At 42.6% G+C, this 13,316-nt stretch overlaps 1 protein-coding gene across 1 annotated transcript in view; it reads right to left on the bottom strand.

Annotated features, from left to right (window-relative positions):
- Nucleotides 1-428: 428 nt before the first annotated feature.
- The window catches only part of col6a3 (collagen, type VI, alpha 3), a 246,465-nt gene continuing 233,577 nt past the window's right edge, over nt 429-13,316 (bottom strand). Inside the window, exons 23-25 of the mRNA XM_055637667.1 lie at nt 11,412-12,068; nt 7,993-8,556; nt 429-1,059 (exon numbers count right to left, since the gene is read on the bottom strand). Of these exons, the coding sequence (XP_055493642.1) occupies nt 8,003-8,556; nt 11,412-12,068 (1,211 nt within the window). The 3' untranslated portion in view covers nt 429-1,059; nt 7,993-8,002. The remainder of the gene's footprint in view (nt 1,060-7,992; nt 8,557-11,411; nt 12,069-13,316) is intronic.

The following is a 13,316-nucleotide window of genomic DNA, read 5'->3' as shown; positions in this document are numbered from 1 at the left end:
CTGGAAATCTGAAATATCTGCAGAAGAATGCTTGGAAACACTCAACAGGTCAGGCTGCATCTGTGATAGTACAGTGTGGCTCAAGAACAGGCCTTTTGGCCCACAATGTCTGCACCAGCCATGATTCCAATTTAAACTAATCCCTTATACCTACATACATGTCATCCATATTCCTCCATTCGCTACATATTCATACACTTATCTGAAAGCCTCGTGAACACCACTAGTGTATCTACCACCATCACCAACCATTTCCGACACCTATCAGCCTGTGTCAAATAAAACTTCTTCCACATCTTCCTTAAACTTTCTTCTTCGCAACATAAAACTACGCTCATTAATCTTTGACATTTCCACCCTGAGAAAAAAGGTCCTGACTCTCTACCCTATCTTTGACTCTCATAATTTTATAGGCTTCTATCATATATATACCCCCCTTCGCTTCGGATACTCCAGAGAAAATAATCCATGCTTGTCCAACATCTCCTAGCTCGTACCCTCCGATCATGGTAACCACTGAAAAACCTCCTCCGCACCCTCTCCAAAGCCTCCACGTCCTTCTTGCGATGGACCAAACAGAAATGCACAGTATCTGCATTAACATTTCAGTCCAAGGCCCTTTGCAGACCAGCAGAGTGTTAACACTGTTTCTCTTTCTACAGATGCTGCCTGATCTGCTGAATATTCACAACATTCTCTGTTTTTATTTCAGATAAAGTAATCAAACGTGTTGAATATCAGTGCCTGCTTCCTTACACTGTGCCCATATTCTTTACACCAGGTAATTCTGTTGACTATAAATTGCAAATAATTTTATAAAATGAGCCAGATGTTCAGATAGAGTTTACGACGGAAAACTGAGATCACTGTCATATGCAGGATATTATTGTCAAACTTGTGGCTTCCAAGGATGGCTGGTTTTCGTGTTGTTCAGTGAAGTGATTCATTCAAGCATTTTTTTGCTGTTGTTTTGCAGCTTAATGTGGAGAAGGGAACTTGGATGATGTGATATAATAATTCAGATGCAGGACACTCTGTTGGGTTATTCAGTAATGTGATCTGTGGGGAACAAAAGAATAAACACTTACTTCGCTACCTTCCCTTCATAACAAATCATGTTTCACAAATCAACTGTGAAGGAGGGTCTCAACCCGAAACGTCACCTATTCCTTCTCTCCAGAGATGCTGCCTGACCCACTGAGTTACTCTGACTTTTCATGTCAATGACGTTCCATCAGAACTGCGGGGAATTAATACATAGTTCCCATGCATGCAGATCATCATCAGTTATTAATTTGTGGAGGCCAGTTAACTAAACGTATACTGAGCAAAAAATTATTGACTTGAAACGTTAACATAATTTATCTTTCCACAGATACTGCCTAACTGGTTGAACACTGTCAGCATTTCCCGTATTTGTATTGTATTTATCAGGATGAACAGTTGTCTTATTCCAAGAATAATGATTTCTGTTATTGATATCTCTTAAAACCTGCCACTAAGAAAGTATAGCTTAAAGGGGCGGCACGGTGACGCTGCAGTAGAGCTGCTGCCTTACAAGTGCGTACAGCACCAGAGACTCGGGTCCGATCCTGGCTGTATGTACAGAGTTTGTGTGGGCTTTTTCCGAGAACTTCGGATTCCTCCCACACTCTAAAGACGTAGAGGGTTGTAGGTTAATTGGCTTGGTATGAATGTATAAACTGTCCCTAGTGTAGGATAGTGTTAATGTGCGTGGATTGTTGGTCGGTGTGGACTTGGTGGGATGAAGGACCTGTTTACACGCTGTATCTCTGCATTGGTCAATTTGGATTCAAGTCCAGAATTAAATAAGAGCAGAATTAATCCAGTCTATCTGGAGTGTTCCATACTTTGGCTCTGAGGTAGTAAAGACACTAACACAAGCCCTGTCCCACAGTACGAGTTAATTCCAAGAGCTCTCCCGAGTTTGCCCTGATTCGAACTCGGAGATTTGCGGTAATGGCCACTCGTCGGTACTCGGGGCACTCATGGACATTTTTCAACGTGTTGAAAAACCTTCATGAGTCTTCCCGAGCTTACCTGCCGTTAGCGAGTCTTCCCGAGTACGTGTCGTTAGCGTTACGAGCCGCTAAGAGACATCCCCAAGCTCCGACGTACCCGCTACGTTCATTCTCCATGCTTACCACGAGTTTGATTTATTTTTAACTCGGGAGAGCTCTTGGAATGAACTTGCACCATGAGACAGGGCTTTAATTATTCATTATCGCTATTCACCACTAACTATCCAGTTTGAAGAAGAGTCTCGACCTGAAACATCACCCATTCCTTCGCTCCAGAGATGCTGCCTCTTCCCGCTGAGTTACTCCAGTGTTTTTTTGTCTATCTTCGATTTAAACCTGCATCTGTGGTTCCTTCCCACACACCCTGTGATCTATATATTTAAACATTACACCAGGTGAAAGCAGCTCAGCCTTGTGATGTAAATACAGTCAACAATAATCGTACAATTTTTAAGCAAAATGGTTATCTGTCAATGTTGAACATTTGGCCAATATTCATTGATTCATTGGGGTTATTCTAGGGATGAAAATTTTACAGGGAAATGCCAGCATTTATTACATATCCCTAATTGTCCCAGAATATGAGTGGCACGGTGGCGCAGCGGTTGTGCTGCTGCCTTATAGCGCTTGCAGCGCCGGAGATCCTGGTTCGATCCTGTCTACAGGTGCTGTCTGTACGGAGTTTGTACGTTCTCCCCGTGACAGCGTAGGTTTTCTCCGAGATCTCCGGTTTCCTCCCACACTCCAAAGGCCTACAGGTTTGTGGGTTCATTGGTTTGGTACACATGTAAATTGTTCCTAGTGTGTGTAGGGTAGTGTTAATGTGCGGGGATCGCTGGTCGGTGCGGACTCGATGGGCCGACGGGCCTGTTTCCACGCTCTATCACCAAACTGAACTTTGGTGGGTCTAGAGTCACATGGAGGCTAAACTGTTAGTGGACAGCTAATTTGCTACTCTAAGGGTTATTAATGACGCAGATAGCTTCTTATTAATAATCCAGTTGTTTGATGGTTAGCGTTGCAATGATTAATTGTTCCTTTAATTCTAGGTTTATTTAGTTACTTAAAATGATGAGTGTTTGACAGCACTGGGCCTCTACTCACTGGAGTTTAGAAGGTTGAGGGGGGACCTCATTGAAACTTACAGAATAATGAAAGGCTTAGATAGAGTGGATGTGGAAAGGATGTTTCCTCTGGTGGGAGAGTCTACGACTAAAGGTCATACCTAGCCTGAGAATTAAAGGGCGTTCTTTTAGAAAGGAGGTTGAGGAGGAACATCTTTAGTCAGAGGGTAGTTAATCTGTGGAACTCACTGCCACAGAGGACTGTGGAGGCCATCAGTGGATATTTCTAAGGCAGAGATAGACAATTTCTGGATTAGAATGGGTTCAAGGGTTAAGGGGAGAAGACAGGAAAATGGGATTAGGAGGCAGAGATCAGCCATGATTCAATGGCGGAGTAGACTCGAAGGGCCGAATGGCCTAATTCATCTCCTATAACTTGTGAACGTGAACCTGTGAAATCTAAATCCCGAGAAACTATGAATGGGATTTTAACTTGTCTCTGGATCAATGGTCCCAAATTCTAATGCCAGCCTAATAACTTAAACACTATGCACTACTGGCCAGCCATGCAGAGAGGCAACAAGGTACACTATGCTGTAATAATTTGACTAGAATTCCACTGTTAAAGTCATAAAATCATAGTGTCATACATCATGTGGCCCAACTCATCCATGTGAGAAAAAATGCCCCATCTAAGCAAGTCCCATTTATCCATGTGGTCTATCTCCCCCTAAATCTTCCCTATCCATACACTGGTTTAAATATCTTTGAAATGATAGATAGACACCAAAAGCTGGAGTAGCTCAGCGGGTCAGACAGCATTGCCGGAGAAAAGGAATAGGTGAGGTTTTGCATCGAGACCCTTATTCAGACTAAGAATCAGGGGAAAAGATAAACAAGAAATATAGACAGTATGAATATAGTAACACATGCATCCCCTCTCTCTCCATCCCTCCACAACCCAAGTCATGGGTACCAGCTTCAAAGCTGTCTTGTGGAGTCTCATTGTATGTAACTCATTTTTACCTTGCCCACAATGAACAATGGCCTGTTTCCTTTATCATCGATACCTTTTCGCACATCTTTCATTCATTTGTTCTCTATCCCTCTGTCTCGCCAGCCTTTTGTGTCTATCCTTGGTTTAAACCAACATCTGCAGTTTCTTCCTATAAACATCTATTAAACTCCGTTGTTGCCTCTGCCTCAACTACATTCTCTGGGAACTCGTTCCATATACCCACCATTGTCAAGGTGAAAATTCTGTATTGAAATTCTGAATGAGGAGGTAGATGATACAATATTATGATGGCCATTTGGCCCACAAAGCGCATACTAGATTTTTGCCAACATAATCTAGTCCAATTTACTAGATTCCAATTCCTTTTTGAAGGATATATCCAACACTGCTTTGATCACCTGTTACACAAAAAATATTGTACTAGAATAGAATAGAATAGAATGGAATAAATAGAATAGAATAGAATAGAATAGAATAGAATAGAATAGAATAGGATTGGATTGAATTCCTGAGTAAAGGTACACAATTTGTCCAGAAGTAATTAACATGGGATAAAGTTGTATTTGGGAAGGAGACAGTTAAGTGGAATCCTGGAAAATGAACATTGAGATATGGTAACTGGTGCAGTTAGGGAGGATGAATCTACCAGAAGAGCTTCAGCAAGAGTCTATAACAATCATCTTCATCAAAGTCTGTAAGAATCTCCTTTGTTACATATCTTCCCATTGCCATCAGCTGAATTTACACAATTGCATTTAGTTCATTTATATGTGTTTTATGCTCGTTCAATTTTTGGTTCACTGATAGTTTTTTTTCTTTGAAGTTGGCAATGGATTATGATTTAAGCAGAATCAAATACTTAAGATTCCTTGAGGCCCTCTTAAGAAAAGGGGAAGTCTGTTAAACTTATTCCAGTGCTCGGGCAGCCATGGATAGGAGCTTAAAACATAATCACTAAAACAGTGTAGCATTTGAATGAGAGCAAGTATTTGATCACAGTTCTTTGGGTATGGATAGGATTGCTTATTTGATCTATTGCTATCTATTCAGAAAAATGTGGACACTAACAGCTTTCAGTGAAGAGTGGTATGGGGAAAGATTAAGGATATAATTTACTGGCATCTAGAATAGCATGCTCTTATTAGGAATAGTTAGCATGGCTTTATGCAGGGGAGATCATGACTTTTTTGAGGAGGTGATAAAACTGATTGATGTGGGTAACTCATCACAAACATAAAACAACACACAGGCATTCAAAAAAGTCCCTTTAGTAAGGCATGTAAAAAAGGCTGATCCAGAATCTAAAATCAAATGGGATCGACAAAAACATGATAGATTATAATTAAAATTAGATTGGCCATAGAACCCAAGGGTAAGTGGTTGAGGGCTGTTCTTCTGACTTCTTCTTATTGAGTCCACAAACAAAATTAGTTGTTCAGCCAGAGCTGAACACACTTCTCGGCATTAGCACAATGTTGTGGGTTAAACCTACACATGTGGGTTTAAACTAAATGGTGGGGGAGGAGGGATTGACAAATTGGGAGTATAAAGGACTTGAAGGGAAATTGAGTACAGGAAAAGTTACAAAAGACTCGCGAATTAATGGAAAGGAAAGTTCGAGAAGGGATGAGAGAGTAAGGTCAGGGCCAATTGTGATTGGTGTGAGAGGGGAGGTGAATACCAAAGTCAAAGTGCTGTATATGAATGCGCGAAGTATAAGAAATAAAGTGGACGAGCTTGAGGCTCAGTTAGAAATTGGCAAGTATGATGTTGTGGGAATTACATAGATATGGCTGCGAGGGCCAGGGCTGTGAACTGAATATTCAAGGGTATTCCTTCTATCGAAAAGACAGACAGGTGGGCAGAGGGGGTAGGTTAGCTCCATTAGTGAGGAATGAAATTCGGTCCCTTGCAAGGGGTGACATTGAAACAGGAGATGTGGAGTCAGTATGGATAGAACTAAGGAATTGTAAGGGTAAAAATACCTTAATGGGAGTTATCTACAGGCCCACAAACTAGCCTGGATATAGGATGCAAGTAGAATCAAGAGTTAAAATTAACGTCATAAACAGCACCTAGGTTACAGAGAAAGGTTGAACAAGTTAGGGCTTTATTCTATGGAGCGCAGAAGGTTAAGGGGGGACTTGATAGAGGTCTTTAAAATTATGAGAGGGATAGACAGAGTTGACGTCGATAAGCTTTTTCCATTGAGAGTAGGAAAGATTCAAACAAGAGGATATGATTTGAGAATTAAGGGACAAAAGTTTAGGGGTAACATGAGGGGGAACTTCTTTACTCAGAGAGTGGTAGCTGTGTGGAATGAGCTTCCAGTGGAAGTGCTGGAGGCAGGTTCGATTTTATCATTTAAAAATAAATTGGATAGGTATATGGACGGGAAAGGAATGGGGGGTTATGGTCTGAGTGCAGGTAGATGGGACTAGGTTAGAGTAAGTGTTCGGCACAGACTAGAAGGGCCGAGATGGCCTGTTTCCGTGCTGTAATTGTTATATGGTTATTTGGTTATATGGTAAAGGTAATGCTAGGGTTGTTATGGGAGATTTCAACATGCAGGTAGACTGGGAAAATCAGGTTGGTACTGGACCCCAAGAAAGGGAGTTTGTGGAGTGCCTCCGTGATAGATTCTTAGAGCAGCTTATACTGGAGCCTACCAGGGAGAAGGCAATTCTGGATTTAGTGTTATGTAATGAACCGGATTTGATTAGGGAACTTGAGGTTAAGGAGCCATTAGAAAGTAGTAACTAATTATGATAAGTTTTAATCTACAATTTGAGAGGGAGAAGGGTAAATCGGAGGTGTCAGTGTTACAGTTGAATAAAGGGGACTATGGAGCCATGAGGGAGGAGCTGGCCAAATTTGACTGGATAAATACGTGAGCAGGGATGACAGTGGATCGACAATGGTAGGTATTTCTGGGAATAATACAGAATGTGCAGGATCAGTTCAGTCCAAAGAGGAAGAAAGATTCTAAGGTGAGTAAGGGGCGACCGTGGCTGACAAGGGAAGTCAGGGACAGAATAAAAATAAAAGAGAAGAAGTACAACGTAGCAAAGATGAGCGGGAAGCAAGACGATTGGGTAATGTTTAAAGAGCAACAGGAGAGAACCAAAAAGACAATACGGGGACAAAAGATGAGGCACATGGTAAGCTAGCTAAGAATATAAAGGAGGATAGTAAAAGCTTCTTTAGGTATATGAAGAGGGGAAAAAAAAGTTAAGACCAAAGTTGGACCCTTGAAGACTGAAAAAGGTAAATTTATTATGGGGAACAAGAAATTGGCAGATGAGTTGAACGGGTACTTTGGATCCATCTTCACTAAGGAAGACACAAACAAACTTCCCGATGTACTAGTGGCCAGAGGATCTGAGTTGACGGAAGAACTGAAGACAATCCACATTAGGCAGGAAATGGTGTTGGGTAGACTGATGGGACTGAAGGCTGATGAATCCCCAGGGCCTGATGGTCTGCATCCCAGGGTACTTAAGGAAGTGGCTCTAGAAATCGTGGACGCATTGGTGATCATTTTCCAATGTTCTATAGATTCAGGATTAGTTCCTGTGGATTGGAGGGTAGCTAATGTTATCCCATCTTTTAAGAAAGGTGGGAGAGAGAAAACAGGGAATTATAGACCACTTAGCCTGACATCGGTGGTGGGGAAGATGCTGGAGTCAATCCGAAAAGATGAAATAACGGCACATTTGGATAGCAGTAACAGGATCGGTCTGGGTCAGCATGGATTTACGAAGGGGATATCATGCTTGACTAATCTTCCGGAATTTTTTGAGGATGTAACTAGGAAAATGAACAAGGATTAATTAACCAATGGCCTTGGCTTGTGAAAAATTCTTACCTTCAAAAGGTTAAACGGATTTCAGCATTGATATCAATCGTTGATGCAATGTTGGTATAGAGTGGAAAGTTTTTAATATAATGAGGAAATCAGAGGAATATGCAATCTGCTGCAGCTCCGATGGGTCAATATTCTTAGCTCCGATGGCAATGGGCACAATATGAGCTTGCTTTATAGTATCTGCTGCTGGACCGACATCTTCCCTGGACTTCCCAGCAGTGATAAGCACCAGAATTTGCTTAGCTCCGGCATCTTGCCTGCTGCCAGCAGCTGCATGAAAGATATTTCTTGAGACATACTCTAGTGCTCCTCCAGTGTTGAGGACTCTTCCCGTTTTACGTCTGATCTGTGTTGCCGCAGCCAGGACTTCAGCCTTGCTCGTATAAGTATTGAACGCAAATTCAGTCTGTGCATCGGAGCTGTACTGTACCACGGCGACTTGATCTTTGTCAGGCCCAATGTCAAGTTCCTGAAGTACTTTAATAAGAAATTGGCGGACGAGAGGAAATGCTTTCCCCATTCCAAGGGTGCCATCAATTAGGAAAACAATATCTTTCTGCATGACTACAGGATGGGAAAACAAATATATAAAATGAACAAGCATCAATTGTTGAAAATGCAAACAATATTGCTATGTTACAAAGGAAATACAGCATTTTCAGCATGGCTCATTGATATACAGCATGGATTATTTATCAATTCTTCTGCAAAATGTGGCTGAGCAATTACTGAATGTCAGTAATTTGGCATTTTTTTATTGCTGGATATGCCTCAAGAGCATTTCATTTCAAGCTGCATTTTATTGAACACTAGACCAAGTGCAGACCCGTTGGTTCTGCTCTCCCAATGGTGTGATCCCCCAACCCAATATTCCACCATGCACCCGTCTCCTCCAACGGAACTGAACCCGTTCCCAAATGTAAGATTCCAGCACTCCCCTGCCTCCCTCAGCAGTGGATTACAAAAAAATTCAAATTTCACCTCCCCTGTCTGCTGCAGCAGTTCCAATTGCAATACCAATTGGCCCTCCCCCTCCTGTTGAAGCACTTGCTGTGATATCCCATTGAGGTGAAAAGTTCAGAGTGTTTCTGTCTGCAACTTTGTTTTGAAGTGTGTTGGAAGCTGATAGGAAGCAGCAGCGAATCAAAAGGAAGAAAGGCAGCCGGCAGCCAGACGGACGGATGGCAGGTGGCAGCCACAGACTTTTATATAATAATAGATTTGAAAACTACTTTTTTGATATTGTTTGCTAGCATGTGTGGCTTTTCTTCAAAAGGTTATATCTTTCTGCCAATGGATACATTCATCTGAACACAGGGCCCCCAGGCATGAAATATAGGGAGGTTGGATAGGCTGGGACTTTATTCCTTGGAGAGCAGGAGGCTGAGAGGTGACTTTGTTCACCGTAATGAGATCATAAGGGGCATGGATAAAGTGAACATTCATAGTATTTTTCCCCAGAAGATTTTAAAACTAGAAACCATATGCTTAAGGTGAAAAGGGAGAGATTTAAGAGGGACCTCAGGGGAACTTTTTCCTTCTGAGGGTAGAGCAGCGCGCTGGTCGAGCTGCTGCCTCACATTGCAGAGTCCCGGGCTTGATCCTGACCTCGGGTGCTATCTGTGTGGAGTTTGCACGTTCTCCCTGTGACCGCATGGGTTTCCTCCGGGTGCTCCGGTTTCCTCCCACATCCAAAAGATATGCAGGTTTGTAAGTAAATTGGCTCCTGTAAATTGCCCCTCGTGTGTAGGGAATGGATGTAAACAGGGATCAAGTGCGAAGGGGTGAAAGATGGTCACCATGCTGATGTTATTCACTACCAGTGGCATATATTCCCCCACATTGAAATCAATGAAATGGAAGGTATAGAGGAGAATACCACCAGCATCTGATAGTGTTACACATTTTCACACTGGCAAGGCAACCAAATGGCTTCCTTTAAAACTGCATCAAGAATTTGCAAATCTGTTCAAATGTGTTCAAAATGAAAGTTAACTATGTCCTTCTCTCTGATACTTACCAACTATGTTCAATCTGTAAATGATCCGTACATTAACGCATGGTAGAAATATGCTGATTAATATAGGAAATGATTATCTGAGCTAATTTGCTAATTAATTGCAAAATTAAATAACTATTCCCTGTCAATATTGCACATGAACAGGATGTGCACAGTGCTGTAATAGCATTAATTATCCACCCGGGCAACCAGCCACGATGGACGTTTGCAGACTGGGTAAAGATGGCAGATTGCTCTCTCTGAAGGACATCAATGAACCAAAAAGTATTTTGCTACATCCCAGCAATTCCACTGTAGCCATTATTGATATTATTTCAATCTTTCCCAAATGTATTTATAATTATTTGAAATTTGCCAGCTTCTATGGTGGGAATCGAACCCATGTCTCGCGATTAATGATTCATGCAACTCAATACAAGTGCATAACCTATGACACGATATGATACGATAGAACTTTATTTATCCCAAGAGGGAAATCGGTCTGCCAACAGTCATAGAACACAGCAAGATTCTTGAAACATGAAATTAAAGTGTTGAATGGAAAGACCAGGATTGGGGATGTGCAAAGATTGGGCAGGGGGAGTCAGTCTACCATAATGCTACTGTGCTCTTGGAATATATAATTGACACCAGGGGCACCGTGCTGATGGCCCCCTGCCGGCAGTCTGCTCGTCTTTTCGCGCTTTTTGTTATTTTTAGTTTGGTAAAAGTTTTTGTTTTAATGTTCTTTGGTTTGTTTTATGAGGGGGAGGGAATCGGGGGAAACTTTTTTCAGGCTCTTATCTTCCCGGAGATGAATTTTCGGATCACATTCTCCAGGCTCTGCAGCCTACCATCGATGGAGCTGGAAGCTTCCTCGGACTGTCGTGAGCCCCACCGGGGGCGTGGACTTAACATCGGAGCTGATCCCTTGCCTGGGATCGCTCCCACTGCGACCATCGTGGACTTACCACCAAGGGCTCGCAGTCTCGGGAGAGGCTTGTCAGGAGCTCCAACGTCGCGGAAGGTTCGACCTGCCCCAACGCAAGGTTCGATCGCCCGGCACGGGAGAGCTGACATCCCCCCGATGCAGGAGCTGATCGCCTCGACGGGGAGGGCCCGAAGGCCAACGGCTACGGGAGTCAAGATCGTCCCTTCAACAGGGCTCAAGTCCCACGACCGAGGACGAGCTAAGGGAAGGACTTGAACTTTATTTCACCTTCCATCACAGTGAGGAATGTGTAGGAGTCACTGTGGTGGATGTTTATGTTAAAATGTGTTTTTGACTGATCTGTTACTTTTAATTGTATGACTGACCTGACCAATGAAATTCCTCGTATGTTGCAAAACATACTTGGCGAATAAGGTGTGTTTCTGATTCTGATTCTGATAATCAAAGAGCAAAGCCTAGTTTACGTACCTTCTATACTGGTAACTCGCTCCTCTCCAGGAATTAATGTTTCTTCATTAATGACGATTGACTCTCTGATAGCCACTGTTGGGGCACTCAATGTTGACAATGGGCTCATCACCCGTTCATGTACGTTTGCCAAATTATGGAACTCCTTCACACTGAAGACCAAACTGGGATCGGATGCAATCTCCTCCAGCTGGGCCGGGTCGGCATGCCTTACTCCAACTGCAAAAATTGCGATGCCATCTCGCTTGAGAGCCTCCGCATAGGGTTTAACAGTTTCCGCCGATCTCCCGCCAGCAAACACCACAAGAAACTGGGGAACCCCTTGCTCCTTTCTGCTTCCTGTGTACTTGATAAAGAGATTCCTTAAAACAAAGTCCAGGGCTGAGCCAGTGTTAAGAGTCGTGCCCCCTTTCAACCTGAGCCCTTTGATATGATTCAGGATGTCCGATTTTGTTGAGTATGTATCAAGGTAGAACTCTGCTTTGGCATTGTGACTGAATTGTGCCATGCCCACCCTTACCCTGTCCGTTCCAATATCAAGACTCTCGATTATATTGCTGATAAAATCGTGCACCAGATGCACATTTATGTTTCCGACATTCTCTGAGCCGTCAACGAGGAATACAATATCTCTCTTGTTCACTTCCTCTGGCAAAACTGTAAAAATAATTCACAGTGTTAGTTAGCCACAACAGATCACATAAAATGGGCATTAATTACAAGCATTCAGGAAAATCTGCTTTTACCAGTGATAAAGATAGTCTACAATGCTGCCGTTATTGCTTAAAGAATATGAGATTAGATAGGATCATAAATATACTCTATAAACCATAGAAAATGTGAATATCAGTTTCCATGTGTCTGTGTCATATTAAGAGAAAACTGAGAGAAATAGACAATAGCATTCTGGACCACCAAGAAGCCTGAAATATTGGTAAATCAATGTGTTCTACTCTAGAAGAAAGAGCTGGATTACATTTCCATTACATTTACTCAAAGAGGTGGCCCTACAAATCATGGATGCATTGGTGATCATTTTACAATGTTCTATAGACTCTGGATCAGTTCCTGTGGTCTGGAGGGTAGCTAATGTAACCCTCTTTTTTAAGAAAGGAGGGAGAGAGAAAACAGGGAATTATCAAGAAGATGCTTGAGTTGATTATTAAAGATGTTATAGCAGCGCATTTGGAAGGCAGTGGCAGGATTGGTCAAAGTCAGCATGGATTAATGAAGGGGAAATCATGCTTGACTAACTGATGGATAAGGGAGATCCATATTTAGCGGAGTCATTTGTACTCACAAGAAACAGAGTACCATGAATCCATTCATTCCACAAGAGATGAAGGAATAGATTATTGGAGAATCTAGAAATCCAAAAGCCTCTGTTGGTCATTGTAGCTGAACCTGAAATGTTTGCTCAGATGCATCACAGATATTGGCTGGATTCAGCTCTCAGATGCTGTGATATCCCTCTCAACCTTTCATATTCTTGTACCTGTCCAAATACACCTGTATATTTTAAATGCTGTTACTGTACCAGCCCCAACTATTTCCTCTGGCAGCTCACTCATTAACCGCTGCCCTCTGTGTGAAAAAGCTGCCCCTAAAGTTACTTTTAAATCATTCCACTCTCAGCCTAAACATATGACCCAAGGTAGACAAAAATGCTGGAGAAACTCAGCGGGTGAGGCAGCATCTATGAAGAGAAGGAAATAGGCAACGTTTCGGGCCAAAACATTTCTTCAGACTGATGTGTGAGAGTGGTGGGGTTGGGGGGGGGGGGGGGGGGGGGGGAAGAAAGAAAGGAGGAGGAGGAGCCAGTGGGGCTGAGGAGGAGCTGAGAAGGTGAGGGGAAAGTAAGGACTACCTGAAATTAGAGAAGTCAATGTTCATACTGCTGGGGTG

Source organism: Leucoraja erinacea, chromosome 7 (genome assembly GCF_028641065.1).
Source record: "Leucoraja erinacea ecotype New England chromosome 7, Leri_hhj_1, whole genome shotgun sequence".
Lineage (NCBI taxonomy): Eukaryota > Metazoa > Chordata > Chondrichthyes > Rajiformes > Rajidae > Leucoraja > Leucoraja erinaceus.
Note: the sequence above shows the minus strand (reverse complement) of the source record. Positions and strands in the feature narration are given on the sequence as shown.